Genomic DNA, 21024 nt, shown 5'->3' with positions numbered 1-21024 from the left:
TCACCCACTGTTTTAACCTGCTATGAATGCTTAAAATTTTATTGATTGTACAGTAATATTGTAATAATAATTACAACAATAAAATGTATAAAATATCTCAGAATCAGAGTCAGCTCAATACAGTAATAATAATAATAACAATAATGATTTGTTTACATAACTATGTAGGACATCACTCTATATAGCATCAATGAAAGTGCAGTTTACAGAAATATAGCATTTTAAAAGCATTCCTCCAAAAATTTGAGGAACGTATCATGAAATATAAGAGATATAGGAACTGTAATGGTAACAAACTCTCACAATTTTGATAATGTCATAATTTCCATAGTGTAAAATAGAAGGCTGTCCTCAATACTATCAGTATTGTGCTTAGCACGGTGACTATGAACAAAGGATATATGAGGATAGAAATGACGGAGAATGCTGTTCTTTCAATTGCTTCTACCTATGGGAAAGCCAGTCATTCAGTTATTTATTTTTATTGTTGGAGGTCTAGGACTAGCATCTTTGACTGCTAATCAGAATGCCTTGGTCCCATCAGCAATGTTGTCCAGTGACTTTCAATATTAGGAGTCACTCTCATTCTGCTGACAGCCATGTCAAAGAAGGAGGAATAGAAGGGGGGGAGGCCTCATGCACTTTTTGTGGAGAACTGCAAAGAGATGAAAGAGTCAGCAATAATCAGTGGTATGAGGATGCATGAGGTAACAAAAACCACTGCATTAAAGACATGTAATGTGTATCTACAGAATATTCAGCTAGTAATTGAAAATGTGTGATGATGATTCTCTTCACAGGTGAAAGATTACATATTCTGATTTCCATGAGGGGATTACCAAGAGGGAAGTGACTATGATAAAAGATTGAATAATAAATGATAGTAAATGGAGTGTGGAATGTCAGAGGTGTGATAGTGGTAAGAAAGGCATGAAATCTGAAATGGGAAATGAAAAGGCTCATTCTAGTGGTAGTAGGGATCAGTAAAGTGAAAGACGAAGGTAAGGATCTTCAGTCAGATGAATAAATGGTCGTACTGACAGCAGCAGAAAATAATATAACTAGAATAGGATTTGAATAATGGAAAATCCAGGATGGAATGTAACAATATTATGAAAAGGGTAGTTGCTACTCACTGTATAGTGCAGAAGTGAGTCGCAGATATGCACAGAAAAAAGACTGTCAGAAAGTGAGCTTTCGGCCAAGAAGGCCTTTGCTGAAAGTAGACAAGGCAACTGAAGTCAGACTGGCTTCAGTTGCTAGAGACAATGATCATGTGTGCAGAATCAGCAGCAAGCCAGTATCAATAGCAATAATTCAGGTAGACTCCATCAGTCCAAAAAGTCTTGAAACCAAATTGATATTAAACAGAGAAATGTGAAGATGGTGGTTTTACTGCTTTAGGTATTCTACATAGTCTTCCCTCACTTCATACAACACACAGAATGTTCATACAGTGACACGAAACACTCAGAAGAGTACTCCATTGGGATGCCGTCCAACTTGCATTTTTGCATTGGCTTGAATATTGGTTGTATCATCAAAGCATTGACCCTTTTTGTGAATTTCTACATCTTATTGTTTTTTAGTAGGTTGGTATTGATAACATCAAGTCTTGTCCCTGGATTCGATTGCCGGCTGGTTCAGGGATTTTCTCTGCTCGGGGTCTGGGTGTCTGTGTTGTCCTCATCATCTCATCATCATTTGGAAAGTGCCAAGATTGGAAACAGACAGATTTGGATCTTGAACAGGCATTGATGACCACGAAGTTGGGCACCCTACAAACCAACATCATCATCATCATAAAGTCTTGTCACATGTGATAGTTTTATTTTTATTTTTTTCATAAAATAACAGTCTGTACTTTGCATTACAATCAAGTTGCAGTGTCACATGTCATTGTTTTTGTTTGAGAGTCAGAGTGCGTAGGACAAACATAGCACACCCTTTTCTCTCCTTCCTTCCAAACAGTTTACAGAAGGTCTTGAGCACTTAATTTAGAGATTTTGCTCCACAACAACAACTTTGACACACTATGGCTGCACATCCACTACTTAAAACTGCCTGCTCCTGACTGACTGGTCAAGAGTGTATCTGTCGTTTACAGTTGTTAGTTTAAGATGCCATCATAGTTACTGCACCAACATTGCTTATACACCATGAAAAACTCAGTCTCAGAAATGTTTGGACAGATGTTGTATATGCTATTGTCAGATGAAGAGGGAGAATATATGAGAGCAACTCAGTGTGTCAAGGGAAAAGATAATTTAATAATCATGGAGGATTAGAATGTTGTTGTAGTAAAAATAACTGAAGATGATGTTACGGGAGAACATGAGCTCAGTGGTAGGAATTGGAGAAGAGAAAGATTAATAGAAGTCTGCATTAAATTTCAGCTAGTAATAAGCTGCAACTATTCAAAAGTCACAATAGGAGGAGATATACTTGCAAAAGGCATGGAGGTAGAGGAAGATTCCAATTGGATTATATCATTGCCAGACAGAGATTTGGAAATCAGATAGTGGAGTGTAAGGTATGCCCAGGAGCAGATATATATACAGTCAGAACAGTCAGACCACAATTTAGTTATGATGGAGAGTGAAGAGTAGACTAAAGTTTAAGAGACTCATCTGGAAGAATGAATGCCAAAAACAAGTGGGATATCAAAGTACTGGTGAATGATGAGGTGGATTTGAAGTTCTGTAGGGTGGATACTGTGATAATGAATATCACAATAGGCAGCTCAGTTGAAGTGGAATGGATATCACAAAAAAGTGAATTACAAAAGTTGGACAGACAAATATAGGTACAAGGAAGGTAACAGCAAAGAAATCTTGTCTAACTAGGATAGTCATAACACCCTCTTTGAAATTAAAAGCAACATTAAGATTGCAATAGGAATTTAAATGCAAAAGCAAGAGAGAGCAGATAAGCAGAAAGAGTACATTGAAGACTTCTGTAAAGCAGAGGAATTATCTTCTGATGTGCTAGAAGAAGAAATGGGAATTGATCTGGAAGAAATTCAACAAAGTAAAATAGTTCAAGATGTTAGTAATTCTCAGGTTGATGGGTGTAGGCCATGTAAAGCCATGAAAAGATGTATAATATACAATATATATGAAAACCAAGCGAGAAAAATAAGAATAAAGACAAAGAATGAAGTCCCTGGATACGAAGTTTATAATACAGGGATGTAGTTCTTTGCACCTATTATCCAATCAGTATATCAAAGAAGCAGTGGTGCAAATAAAAGAAGGGTTCAGAAGCGAAAATTAAATTCAAGGGGGAAGAATATCAATGCTAAGATTCACTGATAAGATTGTTACTTTCAGTTAAAGTGAAAGTAAGAACTGAACAGTATAATAAGTACAAATCTTGGATTCAGAGTGAACTAAATAAAGACGAAAGTAATGTGGAGTAGCAGAAATGAGATAGCTATAAACTTAACATCAAATCTGGGGAGCACATAGTAGATGAAATTAAGGAATTCTGCTGGGGAGCACATAGTAGATGAAATTAAGGAATTTTACCACCTGCAAATAAAACTTACAAATGACAATTCATGCAAGGAAAACATGAAAAGCAGAATGGCAGAGGTAAAGATGGCATTCCTGAAAAATATCCTGTATTAAATGTGGTTCTAATTTGTACAATTTCTTTAGATTTGATTGATTTATTGTGTAACTGAAGTGTAATGGATTCCTTTTAGCGTTTTTGTAGATGGCCTCACACATTTCATTGCATAGGGTCAATTCCACAGAATAGTTGAGGAGAGAAACATGTGGAAAACATAGACAAGAAGAAGAGTCAGAAAGATAGGAAAGGTGTTGGGGCATTAGGGAATAACTTACATAGTACTTGAGGGAGCTGTGAAGGGTTAAAACTGTATGGGAAGGTAGAGGCTGGAATATATCCAAAGAATATTGGGAGCAAGTTCTACCTGGACATAAATTTGTCTTCTCTCACTCTGTTGTTTGTTGGTTCTATCTGTTGACTAATGTACCATACTGGATTGGTTATTGACAGCAGGAATGGTCAACCAGGAATGTGTGTGTGTGTGTGTGTGTGTGTGTGTGATGTGTGTGTGCGTGTGTGTGTGTGTGTGTGTTTGGCTAGAAATGTTACTGTTCATGGTGTAAGTCCACCCATGAGGGCAGTCACTCATACAAGCAACTGAAAATTATGTTATATTAAATGTGGCTACTAATTTGTTGAATTCCTTGCCATTTTTGAGACTGTCACTGTTAATGATACTTTTTTTTTTTTTTTTTGAAGGAGGGGGAGGGGGCTTTATCCCCATGACACCCTTCTTCCCCCTTCTCCCCTTCTCCCCTTTTCCCACCCCATCCTAGGATCTGCACCTGGACTTATTTGTATATCAGATGTGCACTCTATTTTTTTCCCACTCTTCTTTTCATAACTTGCCAAATAGTTTTTGCTTTGTTGCTGGAGCTATCAAATTCAGTGTGTTGCACTTACTTTTGGATTTTTAATGCCTCTTCTTAAAATATTATAGTACAATCTAGAGTAGTATTTTTTATGGGCGTACAATATACCCTTAGTAATTCATGTAACTTCCTCCAGTAATCCAGTGTTTCCCTCTGTAGCCTCAGAATTGTTACTTAACAATTCTTCTAAATACAGCTTCAGATAGTGACCCAAAATTGTTAGAAAACAGGTTAACTTTTTCAGTGACATTCATTACCAGTATAACTCCTCCAAGTGAAGACTGAAGGTTTCTAGGGTATCATTATTGACTGACCTTAAAGATTTAAAGAAGTGATTAACTTCATCACAAAGGCTAATGTCATTTACTGTAAGCAGTTGACCATCAGGATCTGAAAATCTATTGAGAATCTGACTTACATTAATATAGTTGCTCCTGCTCCTGTCAATGGGTGTTTTGTCAAACAGACTCCATGAGTTACATGTTATTCTAGTGGAAGAGTTAACTACTGCAATTAGGTTGAACAATTTCATCACATATTCTAATTCTCTCCTTCTATCATTTTTAGTTAATAAATTGCTATTGAAATTACCCATGAAAATTAAAACCTTGGTTTTGGAATATAGTTGGCTCAGAAGTTGTTTCATCTGGTTTAGAGAAGGATACATTTTCCCTTTATACTGCCACCACTATAACTACCATAGTATCTGTGGTAATTTAAGTTCCACAGGTTTCTATGTAGAGGTCTGTATACTAAGAACTTAAGTCTAGGGATTTAAATATTACATTTCCACATTTCTCCTTAATAGCTCTACACTTACCTGTAAGTGGACTGGTGGGTATAAGATATCCTGCAAAATATTACTAAATCTCCAAATTACACTCAAGTGCCTCGCAGATGGTTTATCAAACCACCTTAACACTAATTCTGTATTATTCCACTCTTGAACAGTGTGCAGAAAAATGAACACCTATAACTTTCTGTGTAAGCTCTGATTTCCCTTATTTTATTATGATGGTCATTTCTCCCTATGTAGTTCATCGTCAACAAAATATTTTTGCAATTGGAATAAAAAGTTGATAGTTGAAATTTCATGAGAATGACCCACTGCAATGAAAAAAGCCTTTGAAACTTCCTGGCAGATTAAAACTGTGTGCCCGACCGAGACTCGAACTCGGGACCTTTGCCTTTCGCGGGCAAGTGCTCTACCGACTGAGCTACCGAAGCACGACTCACGACCGGTACTCACAGCTTTACTTCTGCCAGTACCTCGTCTCCTACCTTCCAAACTTTACAGAAGCTCTCCTGCGAACCTTGCAGAACTAGCACTCCTGAAAGAAAGGATATTGTGGAGACATGGCTTAGCCACAGCCTGGGGGATGTTTCCAGAATGAGATTTTCACTCTGCAGTGGAGTGTGCGCTGATATGAAACTTCCTGGCAGATTAAAACCGAGGTTAAAACAGTTTTAATCTGCCAGGTAGTTTCATATCAGCGCACACTCCGCTGCAGAGTGAAAATCTCATTCTGGAAACATCCCCCAGGCTGTGGCTAAGCCATGTCTCCACAATATCCTTTCTTTCAGGAGTGCTAGTTCTGCAAGGTTCGCAGGAGAGCTTCTGTAAAGTTTGGAAGGTAGGAGACGAGGTACTGGCAGAAGTAAAGCTGTGAGTACCGGTCGTGAGTCGTGCTTTGGTAGCTCAGTCGGTAGAGCACTTGCCCGCGAAAGGCAAAGGTCCCGAGTTCGAGTCTCGGTCAGGCACACAGTTTTAATCTGCCAGGAAGTTTCATATCAGCGCACACTCCGCTGCAGAGTGAAAATCTCATTCTTCTAAAAAAGCCTTTGTTTTAATGATTTCTACATCAGATTCTGTATCATGTCCATGACACTCTCTCTCCCATTTCTTGATAATCTGAAATGTTCTACCAGTCTTTGAACTTTCTTGATGTACTCCAATGATCCTTTCTAGCAAGGACCCCACACCATGCAGCAGTACTGCGAAAGATGGACAAGTGTAGTATAGGCAGTCTCTTTAGCAGGTTTGTTGCATTTTCTGTGCTCCATCGGTAAAACACTGTCTTTGGTTTGCCTTCCCCACAACAGTTTCCAGACGTTATTTCCAATTGAAATTGTCTGTAATTGTAATTCCTAAGTATTTAGTTAAATTTACAGCCTTTACATTTGACTAATTTTTCATGTAACTGAAGTCTAATGGATTCCTTTTAGTATTCGTATGGATGACCTCATACTTTTCATTGTATAGGGCCAATTGCCAATTGTTGTACCATATAGATATCTTATCTAAATCATTTCACATTTTGTTTTGATCTTTACTAGGTAATAAACTACAGCACCATCTGCAACCAACCTAAGATGGCTGCTCAGATTGTCTCCTAAATTATTTATATAGATAAGGAACAGCAGAAGGCCTGTAACACTGTCGTGGGGAGTGCCAGAAATTATTTCTGTTTTACTCAATGATTCTTCATCAGTTCTATGAACTGTGACCTCTCTGACAGGATATAAAGAATCCTGTCACATAACTGATATGATATTCCATAAGCACTCAATTTGATTACAAGCAGATTGTGAGGTATGATGCATAAGCCATGTGGTAATCTAGAAACAGAATCATTTTGAAATCCTTTGCCGATAGCATTCAGCACTTTTTGAGATTAAATAGCTAGTTGTGTTTCACAGAAATGATATTTTCTAAATCTCTGTTGACTGTGTGTCAATAGATGTTCTCTTTGAGGTACTTCATAATGCTCAAACACAATGTATGTTCCAAAATCCTGCTCTACATCAATGTTAATGATATGGGTTTGTAATTTAGTAGATTACTCCTATTACCTTTCTCGAATAGTCGTGTGACCTATCCAACTTTCCAGTCTTTTGGTACAGATCTTTTGCTGAGCAAACAGTTGTGAATGATTGTTAAGTATGGAGCTATTGCATCAGCATACTGTGAAAGGAACCTAACTGGTATATAATTTGGACCAGAAGACTTGCTTTTATTAAGTGATTTAAGTTGCTTCACTACTCCGAGGATATATTATTCTGAGTTCCTCATTTCGACAGCTGCTCTTGATTCAGATCCTGGAATATTTACTGTGTCTTCTTTGGTGAAGGAATTTCAGAAGGTTGCATCCAGCAAATTTGCTTTAGCAGTATTTTCATTGATAGTGTTTCCATTGCTATTGCACAGAAAAGGCAGTGATCGTGTCTTGTCACTAGCATACTTTACGCATGACAAGAATCTTTTTGGATTTTCTGCCAGGTTTTGAGACAAAGTTTTATTATGGAAATTATTATAAGCATCTCACATTGAAGTCTGTGCTAAATTTCAAACTTCTGTAAAAGATCACAAATCTTGGCGTATTTCGCATTTGTTTGAATTTTGCATTCTTTTTTCAATGTTTCTGCAACAGTGTTCTGTGCTATTTTGCATATCATGGAGGATCAGCTAAATCATTTATTAATTTATTTGATATAAATGACTCAACTGTTGTCAATACTATTTCTTTGAGTTCAAGCCACATCTGGTCTACACTTACACTGTTAATTTGGAAGGAGTGGAGATTGTCTCTCAGACAGATGTCATGTGAATTTTTATCTGCTTTTTTGAATAGATATATTATTTGTTTATTTTTGGTGTATTTGAGAGGTATGGTATTCAGCCTTGCTACAACAACCCTGCAATTCATTGATCCCTGTATGCAATTTCATGTTGTTAGTAGCTCAGGATTACTTGTTGTTAATAGGCTAAGTGTTTTCACAACCGTTTACTATTTGAATGGGCTCATGAACTAACTGTTCAAAATAATTTTCAGAGAATGTATTCTGCACAATTTTGGGTGATGTTTTATGTATACTTCCAGATTTAACATGCATTTTCACCAACGTATAGAGGGTAAATTGACCACCTGCTATATGTAATTGTATGAGTTGAGTACATGTTTGAAATTAGACTCAAGTTTTCTTTGATCTTTCAGCAATCATCTGAGCTGGAAGGTCAGTAAAAGAACCCAATTATTATTATCTTCTGGTTGCAAAGAATGGTGTCTGCCCTACTAACTCATAAGAACAATACACTATAATTTTGCTCCAAGATGAACTACAGCAACAAACATGTCACTACCAACTGTATATAGCTTATCCTTTATGAACACCATTGTTGTTGTTGTTGTCTTCAGTCCTGAGACTGGTTTGATGCAGCTCTCCATGCTACTCTATCCTGTGCAAGCTTCTTCATCTCCCAGTACTTACTGCAACCTACATCCTTCTGAATCTGCTTAGTGTATTCATCTCTTGGTCTCCCTCTATGATTTTTACCCTCCACGCTGCCCTCCAATACTAAATTTGTGATCCCTTGATGCCTCAGAACATGTCCTACCAACTGGTCCCTTCTTCTTGTCAAGTTCTGCTACAAACTCCTCTTCTCCCCAATTCTATTCAATACCTCCTCATTAGTTATGTGATCTACCCATCTAATCTTCAGCATTCTTCTGTAACAACACATTTCCAAAGCTTCTATTCTCTCTTTGTCCAAACAATTTATCGTCCATGTTTCACTTCCATACATGGCTACACTCCATACAAATACTTTCAGAAACGACTTCCTGACACTTAAATCTATACTCGATGTTAACAAATTTCTCTTCTTCAGAAACGCTTTCCTTGCCATTGCCAGTCTACATTTTATATCCTCTCTACTTCGACCACCATCAGTTATTTTGCTCCCCAAATAGCAAAACTCCTTTACTACTTTAAGTGTCTCATTTCCCAATCTAATTCCCTCAGCATCACCTGACTTAATTCGACTACATTCCATTATCCTCGTTTTGCTTTTGTTGATGTTCATCTTATATACTCCTCTCAAGACACTGTCTGTTCCGTTCAACTGCTCTTCCAAGTCCTTTGCTGTATCTGACAGAATTACAATGTCATCGGCGAACCTCAACGTTTTTATTTCTTTTCCATGGACTTTAATACCTACACACACCATTAGATACTTCACAAAAATTTCAGCTGAAGTTATCTCTGGCTTTAGCCAGCTTTCACTGTCTGTAACAATTCGAGCATCAGTGCTTTCTATTCGCCCTTGGAGCTCTTTTACTTTCCCAACACAGCTATGATAATTTACAAGCACTATACTGACAGTTCCTAGATCTATGTTCTTCCTGTGTTCAACCTTCACTCTTTGAGACTGAAGCCCTTTTTGAGTTTCCCTGAGACCTTCTAACGCAAAAAAAAACCCAGTCCATGTTGCACTGCCCCCACTACCCATATAGCTGCCTCAAGCATGTAATGGACTCTTGATATACACTGAAGCTGGTACAGGCATGCGTATTCAAATACAGAGATATGTAAACAGGCAGGATATGGTGCTGTAGTCGACAGTGCCTATATAAGACAACAAGGGTCTGGTGCAGCTGTTAGATCAGTTACTGCTGCAACAATGGCTGGTTATCAAGATTTAAGTGGATTGGAACATGGTGTTATAATCAGGGCATGAACGATGAGACAGAGCATTTCTGAGGTAATGATGAAGTGGGGATTTTCCCATAAAATCATTTTGTGAGTGTACTGTGAATGTCAGAAATCTGGTCAAACATCAAATCTCTGAAATCACTGTGGCCGGAAAAAGATCCTGCAAGATGGGACACGCAACAACCGAAGAGAATCTTTCAACATGACAGAAGTGCAACCCTATCAGAAATTGCTGCAGAAATTGTCAGTGTGTGAACCACGCAATGAAATATCATCAGTATGGGCTTTTGGAGCTAAAGGCCTACTCGTATACCCTTGATGACTGCATGACACAAAGCTTTACATATTGTCTAGGCCCACTAACAGCAACACTGGACTGTTGATGACTGGAAACATGTTTCCTGGTCATATGAATCTCATTTCAAATTGTATTGAGCAGATGGATGTGTATGGATATGGAGAAAACCTCATGAATCCATGGACCCTGTATGTCAGCAAGGGACTGCTCAGAATGGATGAGGCTCTGTAATGGTGCAGGGCATGTGCAATTGGAGTGATATGGGACCCCTGATACCTCTAAATATGACTCCCACAGGTAACATGTACATAAACATCCTATCAGATAATCTGCATCCATTAATGTCCATTGTGCATTCCAATGGACTTGGACAATTCCAGCAGGACAATGTGACACTCTGCACATCCAGAAATGCTACAGAGTGGTTCCAGGAACACTCTTCTGAGCTTAAGCACTTCCGCTGGCTTCCAAAGTCCCCAGACATGAACAGTATTGAGCATATCCAGCATGCCTTGCAATGTGCTGTTCAGAAGGGATTTCCATCCCCTCGTACTCTTATGGATTTATGGACAGCCCTGCATGATTCATGGTGTCAGTTCCCTCCAGCACTACTTCAGGTGATAGTTGAGTACATGCCATGTCATGTTGCAGCACTTCTGCATGCTCGTGGGGGTCCAAGACAATATTAGGCAGGTGTACCAGATTCTTTGGCTCTTCAGTGTACTTAATGAAATCCAAAACCCCACCACCCTATGGCACAAGATGAGGAATCTGCAGCCTACATGGTTGCAGAACCATCTGAGACTCTGATTCTGACCCTCCACTCAGCTCTGTACCAGAGGTCTGCGATCAGGCCTGTCGACTATGCTGCAAATAGTGAACACTGCTTTTATCTTGCAAGCACAACTGGCAGCCTTTACCACTTCAGATAGCCACTTGAAACCAGAGAGAATCTCTTTCGATCCAAAGCAGCACACATCATTGGTACCAAAGTGAACTGGCTGCAGCCTGTGCTCCTTATGGCATCCAGAAAGACCTGTCTCTCATCTGGAATGACTCCAACCAGTGTGCACATGAAGTGCATAGTGGCTTTCTTCTCCTCCTTGGAGCCACTTCTCTAAGGGGCCTCATAAAGCATCTAACAGTGTAGCTCGCAGCTACCAATAATTTCACCCCCTGTGATTGCCCAAACTTGCAGGCTGGGAGGTTCCTCTGAAGCAGGGCAAATGACTGCACCTGGCTGTGGGACATTATCAGCCACAGATAACACCTGGAATCTGTCAGACTAACCAGGGAGGGCTCATGTTTGGCCCCTCAGGACATATTTCACAGCCTGCCATGCCCCAAGGTAACTGCCCATTTGACAAAGAATGAGGGCTCAACTTCAATGAAAATAGTAACTAGGCTGGCCACTGGTGTGGACTGACTTGGGGATTCGTAGGTCATGCTGGATGTCCATTGGATTCCTATGCACTGTCCCTACAGTAATGGCCATCTACTGCAATCTTAAGCTGTGTAACCGAAGCTAATCCATCCTCGAGCTGAGAGTGCAGTGTCACCACCTCAGATTACATATGCACACAGCAAACACAGTCCCTATCCATACTAAAAGTGGTAGAAAACTATACTATACATACAAATAGGCACTGCAAAACTCAACTATCGACATTGACAAAAATGAAAAAAACTGTATCTAGTAAATTAGATTAACATGCAGAGATTCAAAAACTAAACTATCAAACTATGCAGGTGAGACTAAATAATTAGCACCTTATTAGTAACTTGTAAAAGTCACAAAATTGGTTGTTTTCCAATATAAATGAAAACATGAGAACTCTGTCTAGTATGTACATTGAAGTACCAAAGGAACTGGTAGAGGCCTGTATATTCAACTACAGAGATTTGTAAGCAGGCTGAACACAGCACTGCACTCAGCAATACCTACATAAGACAACAACTGTCCGGCATAGTTGTTAGATTGGTTACTGCTGCTACAATGCCAGGTTATCATGAGGTGGAGGTTCTGTAAAGGTGTGGGGTGTGTGCAGTTGGAATCATATGGGACCCCTGATATGTCTAGATATGAATCTGACAGATGACATGTATGTAAGTATCCTGTCTGATCACCTGCATCCATTCATACCCATTGTGCATTCTGACAGACTTGAGAAATTCCAGCAGGACAATGCAACACCCCACACAACCAGAATTTCTACAGAGTGACTCTAGGAACACCATTCTGAGTTTAAACACTTCTGCTGGCCACCAAACTCCCCGGACATTAACATTATTGAACATATTTGAGATGCCTTGCAACTTGCTGTCCAGAAGAGATCTCCACCTCCTCATACTCTTATGGATTTACGGACAGCTCTTCTGCACTGGTAGCTGAGCGGTCAGCATGACAGGTTGCCGTCCTACGGGCCTGGTTTCAATTCACAGCTGGGTCAGGGATTTTCTTCACTCAGGAACTGGGTGTTGTGTTGTCTTCATCATCATTTCATCCCCATCTGGCGCGCAGGTTGCCCAATGTGGCGTCAAATGTAATAAGACCTGCACCAAGGCAGCTGGTCCTGCCCCGTAAGGGGCCTCCCAGCCAATGATGCCAAATACTCATTTCCATTTCCATGGACAGCTCTGCAGGATTCATGATGTCAGTTCCTTCCACCACTACTTCAGCCATTAGTTAAGTCCATGCCACATTGTGTTGTGACACATCCCTTGCTCCTGAGGGCCCCACATGTTATCAGGCAGCTGTATCAGTTTATTTGGCTCCTCAGTGTATTAAATTGACACACAGGTTCAAGATGGCGCCGTGTGTAGATATCCGCGATTTTACTCCAAAAATAAGTTACAGTGAAGCCGTTAAAAATTCGTGTGAAAGTTGCAAAAGTGAATTATTAAAGTATAATGAGCGTATTGCTAGTTTACAATGTGTAATCAGCAGTCTAAGGATAGAAATCGACAGCCTGAAGTCCGAAAATATGGAGCATTTTAAAAATACTTGTGTTGTAGATGTAAGCAGTTTTGGATGAGAATTATTTACAAGACACGGTATGCACCTGAACAGATCAGGAAAAAAAGCATTAAGTACCCTCTTAAAAACAAAAATATTGGAAGAAGTCCACAAATGTACCCCAAAGTTGGAACCAATCGCACTTGAATGGCTCCAACCATCAAGTCAGACTCGGTTTCAAACTCAAATGTTTCAGGAAATTGTTAGTAATGAACGTACTGTGTCTGTAGCTACCGATAATTTTTTAGGCAAAAGTTTAGATCTGTCTCTAATTCCAAAGAAATGACGATTTTTCACCAAAATGTGGGAGGACTTGGTAATAAAGTAAATGACATTACTGTTCTGTTAGAGGAACCACAAGGAATAAAAGATACTGGTGTATTATGTTTTAGTGATCATCATGTGAAGGATATTGAAAGGTTACAGCTAAGTGGTTACTGTCAGGCAACGCATTACTCTAGAACCATCATGGAAAAAGGTGGAGTGGTAATTATGTAAAAAACAACATATCTTACAATACATTAGATTTAAAGAGCCATTGTATAGAGCAACAAATTGAAGTATGTGGTGTTGAGATTACTGTAAATGACTTCACGGCTGTAGTGTTAGCACTGTATAGATCTCCCTCAGGGAATTTGAATGTATTTCTTAAGCACTTAGATTCTTTATTATCCATACTGTACTCAAAGTCCAAGAACTTGATAATTACTGGCGACTTTAATGTTGATATCCTAAATGAGAGCAATAGTAAAGCTGATTTAGTACATTTAATGGAGTCTTATAATCTGATGGAAATAGTAGATTTCCCAACTAGGATTACTGTTAACAGTAAAAGTCTGATAGATAATATATTTATGGAATGGAAATGAAGTCCCATGCTTCTTTACAGAGCGCAGGGGAACGATGCGGGAGACCCGCACCGCCTTACTAGGCAGGGTCCTAATGGAGGTGGTTTGCCATTGCCTTCCTCCGACCGTAATGGGAATGAATGATGATGATGAAGACGACACAACAACACCCAGCCATCTCAAGACAGGAAAAATTCCTGACCCCGCCGGGAATCGAACCCGGGACCCCGTGCTCGGGAAGCGAGAACGCTACCGCGAGACCACGAGGGGCGGACAATATATTTATAGATAAGTCTAAATGCAATGAGATCACTGTACATCCAATCCTTGGCCTTTCTGATCATGGTGGTCAATTGCTTAGGCTCAATTACATCAGTGTGTGCAACAGTTCCGAGCATTCTTGGAAATCTTTTAGGATAATAAATGAACAGGGCCTTAAAAAATTCAATGATAGCCTAAAAGAGATAGACTGGAGCCGAGTTTATAGGGAAACAGATGTAAACAAAAAGTACAATTCATTTTTAAATGAATTCATGTCTGTATTTGAGTCCATCTTTCCCAAAAAAGTAGTTAGAAATAGTCATATAGGCAATGCCAAGAAGTCTTGGATCACTACAGGGATAATAACATCTTGTAGAACAAAGAGGATGTTATACAGTTCTCTCAGGACTTGTATTGATCCAAAGAAACGACAACACTACAAACTTTACTGTAGCATTCTCAAGAAGGTTATAAATAAATCTAAAAGTATGTGCATAAAATCAGAAATTGAAAGCTCAGAAAATAAAATTAAAACTATATGGAATGTAATAAAGACAGAATCATAAAGAAACCTGAGTTGGTTGCAGAAATATTAAATAACCACTTTTTGAGAGCAGCAGAGAAGACAGGCTGTAATGGTTCTATGGAAGAATCATTGTCCCTCCTACAGAAAGCTATTAGCAACAGAATCCCCACCGAGCGAGGTGGCGCAGTGGTTAGACACTGGACTCGCATTCGGGAGGACGACGGTTCAATCCCGCGTCCGGCCATCCTGATTTAGGTTTTCCGTGATTTCCCTAAACCGCTCCAGGTAAATGCCGGGATGGTTCCTTTCAAAGGGCACGGCCGACTTCCTTCCCCATCCTTCCTTAATCCGATGAGACCAATGACCTCGCTGTCTGGTCTCCTTCCCCACAACAACCAACCAACCAACAGAATCCCACAGTTATCCTTACCTCCAGTTACTGTAAGCGAAGTCATAAGAGTAATTAGATCATTAAAAAATAAAAATTCTGCTGGTGTGGACAATATTTCTAGTAAAATACTGAAACACTGTTATAAATTTGTTAGTCCCGTCTTATGCAACATATACAATGGATCCCTACAAGATGGGATTGTCCCTGACAGACTTAAGTTGGCTGTAGTGATTCCTCTCTTTAAAAAAGGTGATAAAAGCATTGTTACAAACTATCGCCCAATATTCCTATTAACTACCTTCTCGAAAATTCTAGAAAAACTCATGCACAGGAGGATTGTAGACCATCTCAACTTCCACAGTATCTTAAGCAAAAATCAGTTTGGGTTTCGTGCCGGTCTTTGTACTGAACAGGCAATATTCTCTTTTCAGCAACCAAGTTTTGGAAGCCATTAACAAAAAAATGTCTCCAGTGGGTATTTTTTGTGATCTTACGAAAGCCTTTGACTGTGTAAACCACCAAATTCTTTGGAAAAAGGCAGAATACTATGGTTTAGGTGGTACTGCTGGCTTGTGGCTACAATCATATCTACAGGATCGGAAGCAGACTGTAATGCTAAATGGCTCTTCTGGAGAACCTGCCTTGTCTGAATGGGGCACGATAACGTGTGGTGTGCCTCAAGGCTCCGTTTTGGGCCCACTGCTTTTCCTCATCTTTATTAATGATCTTCCTCTTTGTTCTGAGACAAACAGCAAATTTACCCTGTTTGCCGATGATACCACAATTCTAATTGACGATTTGATTGATCATGATCTTGAAAAAACTACAAATACTGTTTTTAATGACATCTTAAATTGGTTCTCCTCAAATGGTCTCTCGCTCAATGCAGATAAAACTCATTATATGAGGTTCCATACATCACAAAGTAATCCCGATGAAATTAACGTAAAATGTAGAGATCAACCAATACAGAAAGTTGAAGACACAAAATTCCTGGGTGCTTACATAGACAGTAAATGTAATTGGTCAGTTCACATTCTTCATCTATGTAAAAAACTTAGCTCGGCAACATTTGCATTACGGGTAATTTCTTCAGTGGCTGAAGTTGACACTATTAAGGTTGCCTACTTTGGCTACTTCCACTCATTGATGTCATATGCTATCATATTCTGGGGGAACCAACCACTTGCAAAAAAGTTTTCACCATCCAAAAAAAAAGCAATCAGAATAATGTGTGGGGTCCATCAAAGACACTCTTGCAGGCACTTGTTTCGGAAGATAGGTATCCTAACAACTGCCTCACAGTATATTTTTTCCTTGCTGACCTTTGTGTGCAAAAGTTATTCCATCTACCAAGACAACAGTAAATTCCATGGTTATAACACCAGAAACAAAAAAATCTACATTTAGAAATGAAACGTCTCACTCTGGTACAAAAAGGAGTTTACTACTCCAGCATTAAGCTGTTCAATGCTCTACCACTACATATCAAATGTGTTCATACAGAACTGCCAAAATTTAAACAAGTTCTCAAAGATTACCTGACAGAGAAATCTTATTATACTGTGGATGAATACCTGAAAGAAAATGTATACCATCACTAAACTTATTGTGTCTAGAAGTAGTTCAATTGATTTTATTCTGCATTTGGGCATTAGCGCACTTTTTGTAACAACAGATTGGCCGTACATGTATTTACTCTTGTAGGCCTAATATCTGATTTAACTTTGTGATCTTATCTTTAACCTTTATTTGAAACTCCTTTTTCTGTCAAATGGTAGTTATGTTATCTAGCTGACATTGTATCTGTTACTGTATTTATAGTATGTCTTACTTAAACTATGTACAATTTGCCATTGAATTGCCCTTGTATTTATCGTAAGTTTAAATTGAAACCTGTACAATTTGACGCATTCCATATCCTTGTGATTGACTCACTAACTGGATCTATGGAACAAGAAATAAATAAATAAATAAATAAATCAGAAACTAAACTAGAAAGCACTATGTAGTTCACTTCTGGTTAGGAGCTCATAAAATTTCATTAAATCTGTTGCTTCCCTGTTGCTCCTGTTGCTCAGCCAGTGGCTGTTGCCTGACTCAACACACTTAGCAACAGAATTTTTTGAAACCCCATATTTGTCTCCTATTCTGATGCCTCAGTTTGAAATTTGGCTATAAGGTGCCTACAACCTTCCTCTGTAATGGTTCTGTAATGTCATCCTCAGGCTTGGCGACACTTCAAACAGCAAGTTATTAACACATTTGAGAAAAAGATCAGACTCAGAAGTTCACATGAGCTGTAAGGTGGGTTAATGATGTCACATAGACACAAAATTTCAACACAATTCTGCTCAGTACTGCAGTGGATGTGTCACATGATGAGGTCATGACAGCCCTTCTTATCTACATTCGACCCTTTCCTTTGATATCTCTGTGATGGCAGTTAGAGCTGTAACACCCGGCATTGAAATCATGTCATTTCCTAATGGGTGGCCAAGAAAAACATTTCAGACACATCACTGCTCAGAACTGACAAGAAAAGGCCTCAGGGGATGGCATAAAGAGCATTAATGAAACCACTCCTTTCCCTGGGGCACCAATTCCTGCACATTTCATGGTTGAAAACAACAGTTTGCAGTCTGATGAAAAACATGAAGATGTTCTTGACAACTTTTGACACTTCTGATACCCTCGGACGTTTCAGCCCTTCTCTAAGGACACTGTGGGATGGCATCCCCATGGAGTGTGGTCACACCCCTTCATAATGCAGCACAACCACAATTTTTGCTCTTGTGTACAGGTTGGAACCACTAGGGACTGTTCAAAACCCTTCAATGAAACCTGAACATGATCCAAAGCAGTAAACTTTACTTATGCTTTTTCATCCCTCCTGTTTCCCACTCTTCTGTGGCATGCAGTATTAACATGCACGTGAATAAAACAGTTCAGTGACACACTTGGTGCCATCCACACAACTTTATTGAGCACATGGCAAGTGTACCTTTCAGGAATGTCGACAACAGTTCAGCCTGGCAGCTGCTCTAGTACCTGTATGCAGGTGGACACACACAAGCAGTGTTGAAGGGGTTGCCTAACCCTCAAGTGCTAGAGCAGCCACTAGGCTGATTTGGTGTCTAAATTTCTGACAGGTAGTACTCAACAACTGAAATATCAAAGGCACAGTTTGGATTTCTTAAGTATTTCAATATACAAGAGCAAGAATGTACTTAATTCATTAAACAGTAAATAATGGCTACTGGTAATATTCTTTGATCTGTCAAAGACACTTGACTTCATAAATTACATAATTTCACATAAATTAAAATATTGTGGCATAACAGGAAATGCTACAGAATGGTTCAGATTGCACCTTTCTGACAGAAAACAAAGAGTGTTGATAGGAAAGAGTCCTGTATTAATATATATCACTCATAATCCAAATAGAAATTAATTACATGTGATGTCCCACAGGCTTCTATTGCAGGTCTCTTTCCTTCAGTTGTGTATATTAATGACCATTCCTCAGTGCATTGTAAGATGCTGAGTTTATTTTGCTTAAAAATGATACAAACATTGCAATAGGTGGCAAATCCAGTATAGTTTCAGAAAGTTTAGTTAATGAAATTTCCATGAACATTAAAAAATGATTCCTTGGCAATTATTTGTCACTAAACTTTGAAAAACACACTATATACATTTCAGAACTAATAAGAATCTCCCTCTCCAGTATACAGTAAAATATGATGAATAGAAGAGGTTGACAGTGTTAACTTCTTGAGATTACAATTTGATAATAAATTTAATTGAGAGCCACATACCAATGAACTGCTGAACCACCTGAACAAATCTTTATTTACAGTGTGTATTTTGTTATACCTAGATTATATAATAATAAAAAAGCTAGCATAGTTCACTTACTTTCATTCCGTTCTGTCATATGGGATCACTTTTTAGAGTAATTTGTCAAGCCAAGCTAAAGTTTTCTGAGTCCACAAAGTGTAATACAAATTATTTGTGGTATGAACTCAAGAAGTGCTGCAGAGGATTCTTCAAGGAAACAAGGATACCAACTACACCTTACAAGTATATTTAATCTATAGCAAAATTTATCATAAGTAATGTATCCCTTTCTCAAACCAATGGCTCAGTTATTGGAATGAATACTAGGTATAAGAATAGCACTCACAAAGATTTAAAGTCACTTACTTTGACCCCATTAATGATGCATGACTACAGTATTGTATTAGCTCACTCTGATGCATTTCCCCACAACAGTATTCAATACTGCTGGTGTGAGTGGAAGAACGAATAATGAGAGTATAGTAGCAGATTCTTAAAGACTTTTTGCACAATGATGACTAATTCTGCCCCTGCTTTTTAACAATCCCCAAAATATCCTTCTTACCTCCCCATGGAAAAAACTAATAGTCCGAAAATCTAAGATGGTTTTGTGCACTTTTATATGTGTCTATTAGCAGTAATAAAAATTTCATATCCTGAAGGTAATTAGTGACCAGCAGTTCTGTCTCATCATTTTATTATTGGACAATATATTTTTCAATGACATTACATTAATGGAAGCATACATGTAAAAAGGAAACATTTTGTTCACAGAAACTTGGTGCAAATGTGTTGTTCTGTAACTCATCTGTCATGAAGCAGTGCAATGTGATATTTTTGGCAGTGAAACCAGTGGTGGTACCACTAGTCCTCAGTGACATAAAACCTGTCATATCTGAAAAACATTTATTGCTCTCAATAGCCATGGGGATTTCAATAGAAGAAATAGAGATGGTAAGAATAGCTACTATTTATTTGTCAAATGAATGCAAAATTTATCAAGTATATTAGCAATGCACTAAACTCATAAAAACCTACTTACAAAGCATGAGAAATAACATTATACGCATGCATGCACACACACACACACACACACACACACATACACACACACACACACATACACACACACACACACACACACACGTTTTGACAATGAATGTAATATGGCACATTGTTATACTTTCAAGAAATATGTGTATTGGTAGCATTCACACTGCTACAGTGTATGGCTCCTAGAAACAGTGAAAGTGCCTTTGTTGTATTCCTTCACATGGTAATCACATGCTGTGAGCCATGGGAGACAAATTGGGGCATTTTGACTGAATGATTTTTTTAATTGCAAAATGATTTTGAGGTTGGACAACTGCCTTGAATGAATGCATGTTAGAGATTCTTCATATTCCATGCCTGCAGATTTAGTAATTGTTAACAAGTGTACATTATTAGCAAGGCCACGTCCAGCACTGATGGTGCGCTCTGGGGAGTAGACCAGTGTGCTTCTCCAATATAAATAAGGTAAGCACAGAACCAGTAGTGTTCTTTTTTTTTCCAACAACGGTAATTCCTGGATGAAATAATATATAAAATTAAGGGAAGGCAGCAACCACTCACCTATATCTGACTGATGTGTGGCATATAGAAACATGCAATAGAAAACAGCCACATTAGCTTTTGAACACTTGCTCTTTCTCTAGGAAAAGTACATACATTCGCATACACAAAACCATACATATACCAGATGCTCACATCTGCAGCTACTATGCCACATGTACAATATTGTTCTACTAATTTACCTAATTGGATTATATAATTAGCTGAAAGTTCTTTAATCATGACAGAAAAGTCTTGTTTATATGCATACCTCAGTGAACATATGAATTCATATCATAATTGGTAT

At 38.6% G+C, this 21024-nt stretch overlaps 1 protein-coding gene across 2 annotated transcripts in view; it reads left to right on the top strand.

Moving 5' to 3' along the window:
- Positions 1–21024, top strand: part of LOC124612653 (pyrroline-5-carboxylate reductase 1, mitochondrial-like) — a 174328-nt gene that overhangs the window by 87852 nt on the left and 65452 nt on the right. Inside the window, exon 3 of one of the 2 annotated variants that reach the window (XM_047140964.1) lies at positions 19899–20078. The exons of the other annotated variant lie outside the window; for it this stretch is intronic. Within the exon in view, the coding sequence (XP_046996920.1) occupies positions 19899–20078 (180 nt within the window). The remainder of the gene's footprint in view (positions 1–19898; positions 20079–21024) is intronic. 2 annotated transcript variants of the gene reach the window in all.

Source organism: Schistocerca americana, chromosome 4 (assembly GCF_021461395.2).
Source record: "Schistocerca americana isolate TAMUIC-IGC-003095 chromosome 4, iqSchAmer2.1, whole genome shotgun sequence".
Taxonomy (NCBI): Eukaryota; Metazoa; Arthropoda; class Insecta; order Orthoptera; family Acrididae; genus Schistocerca; species Schistocerca americana.
This window is presented reverse-complemented; position numbering and strand designations above follow the sequence as displayed.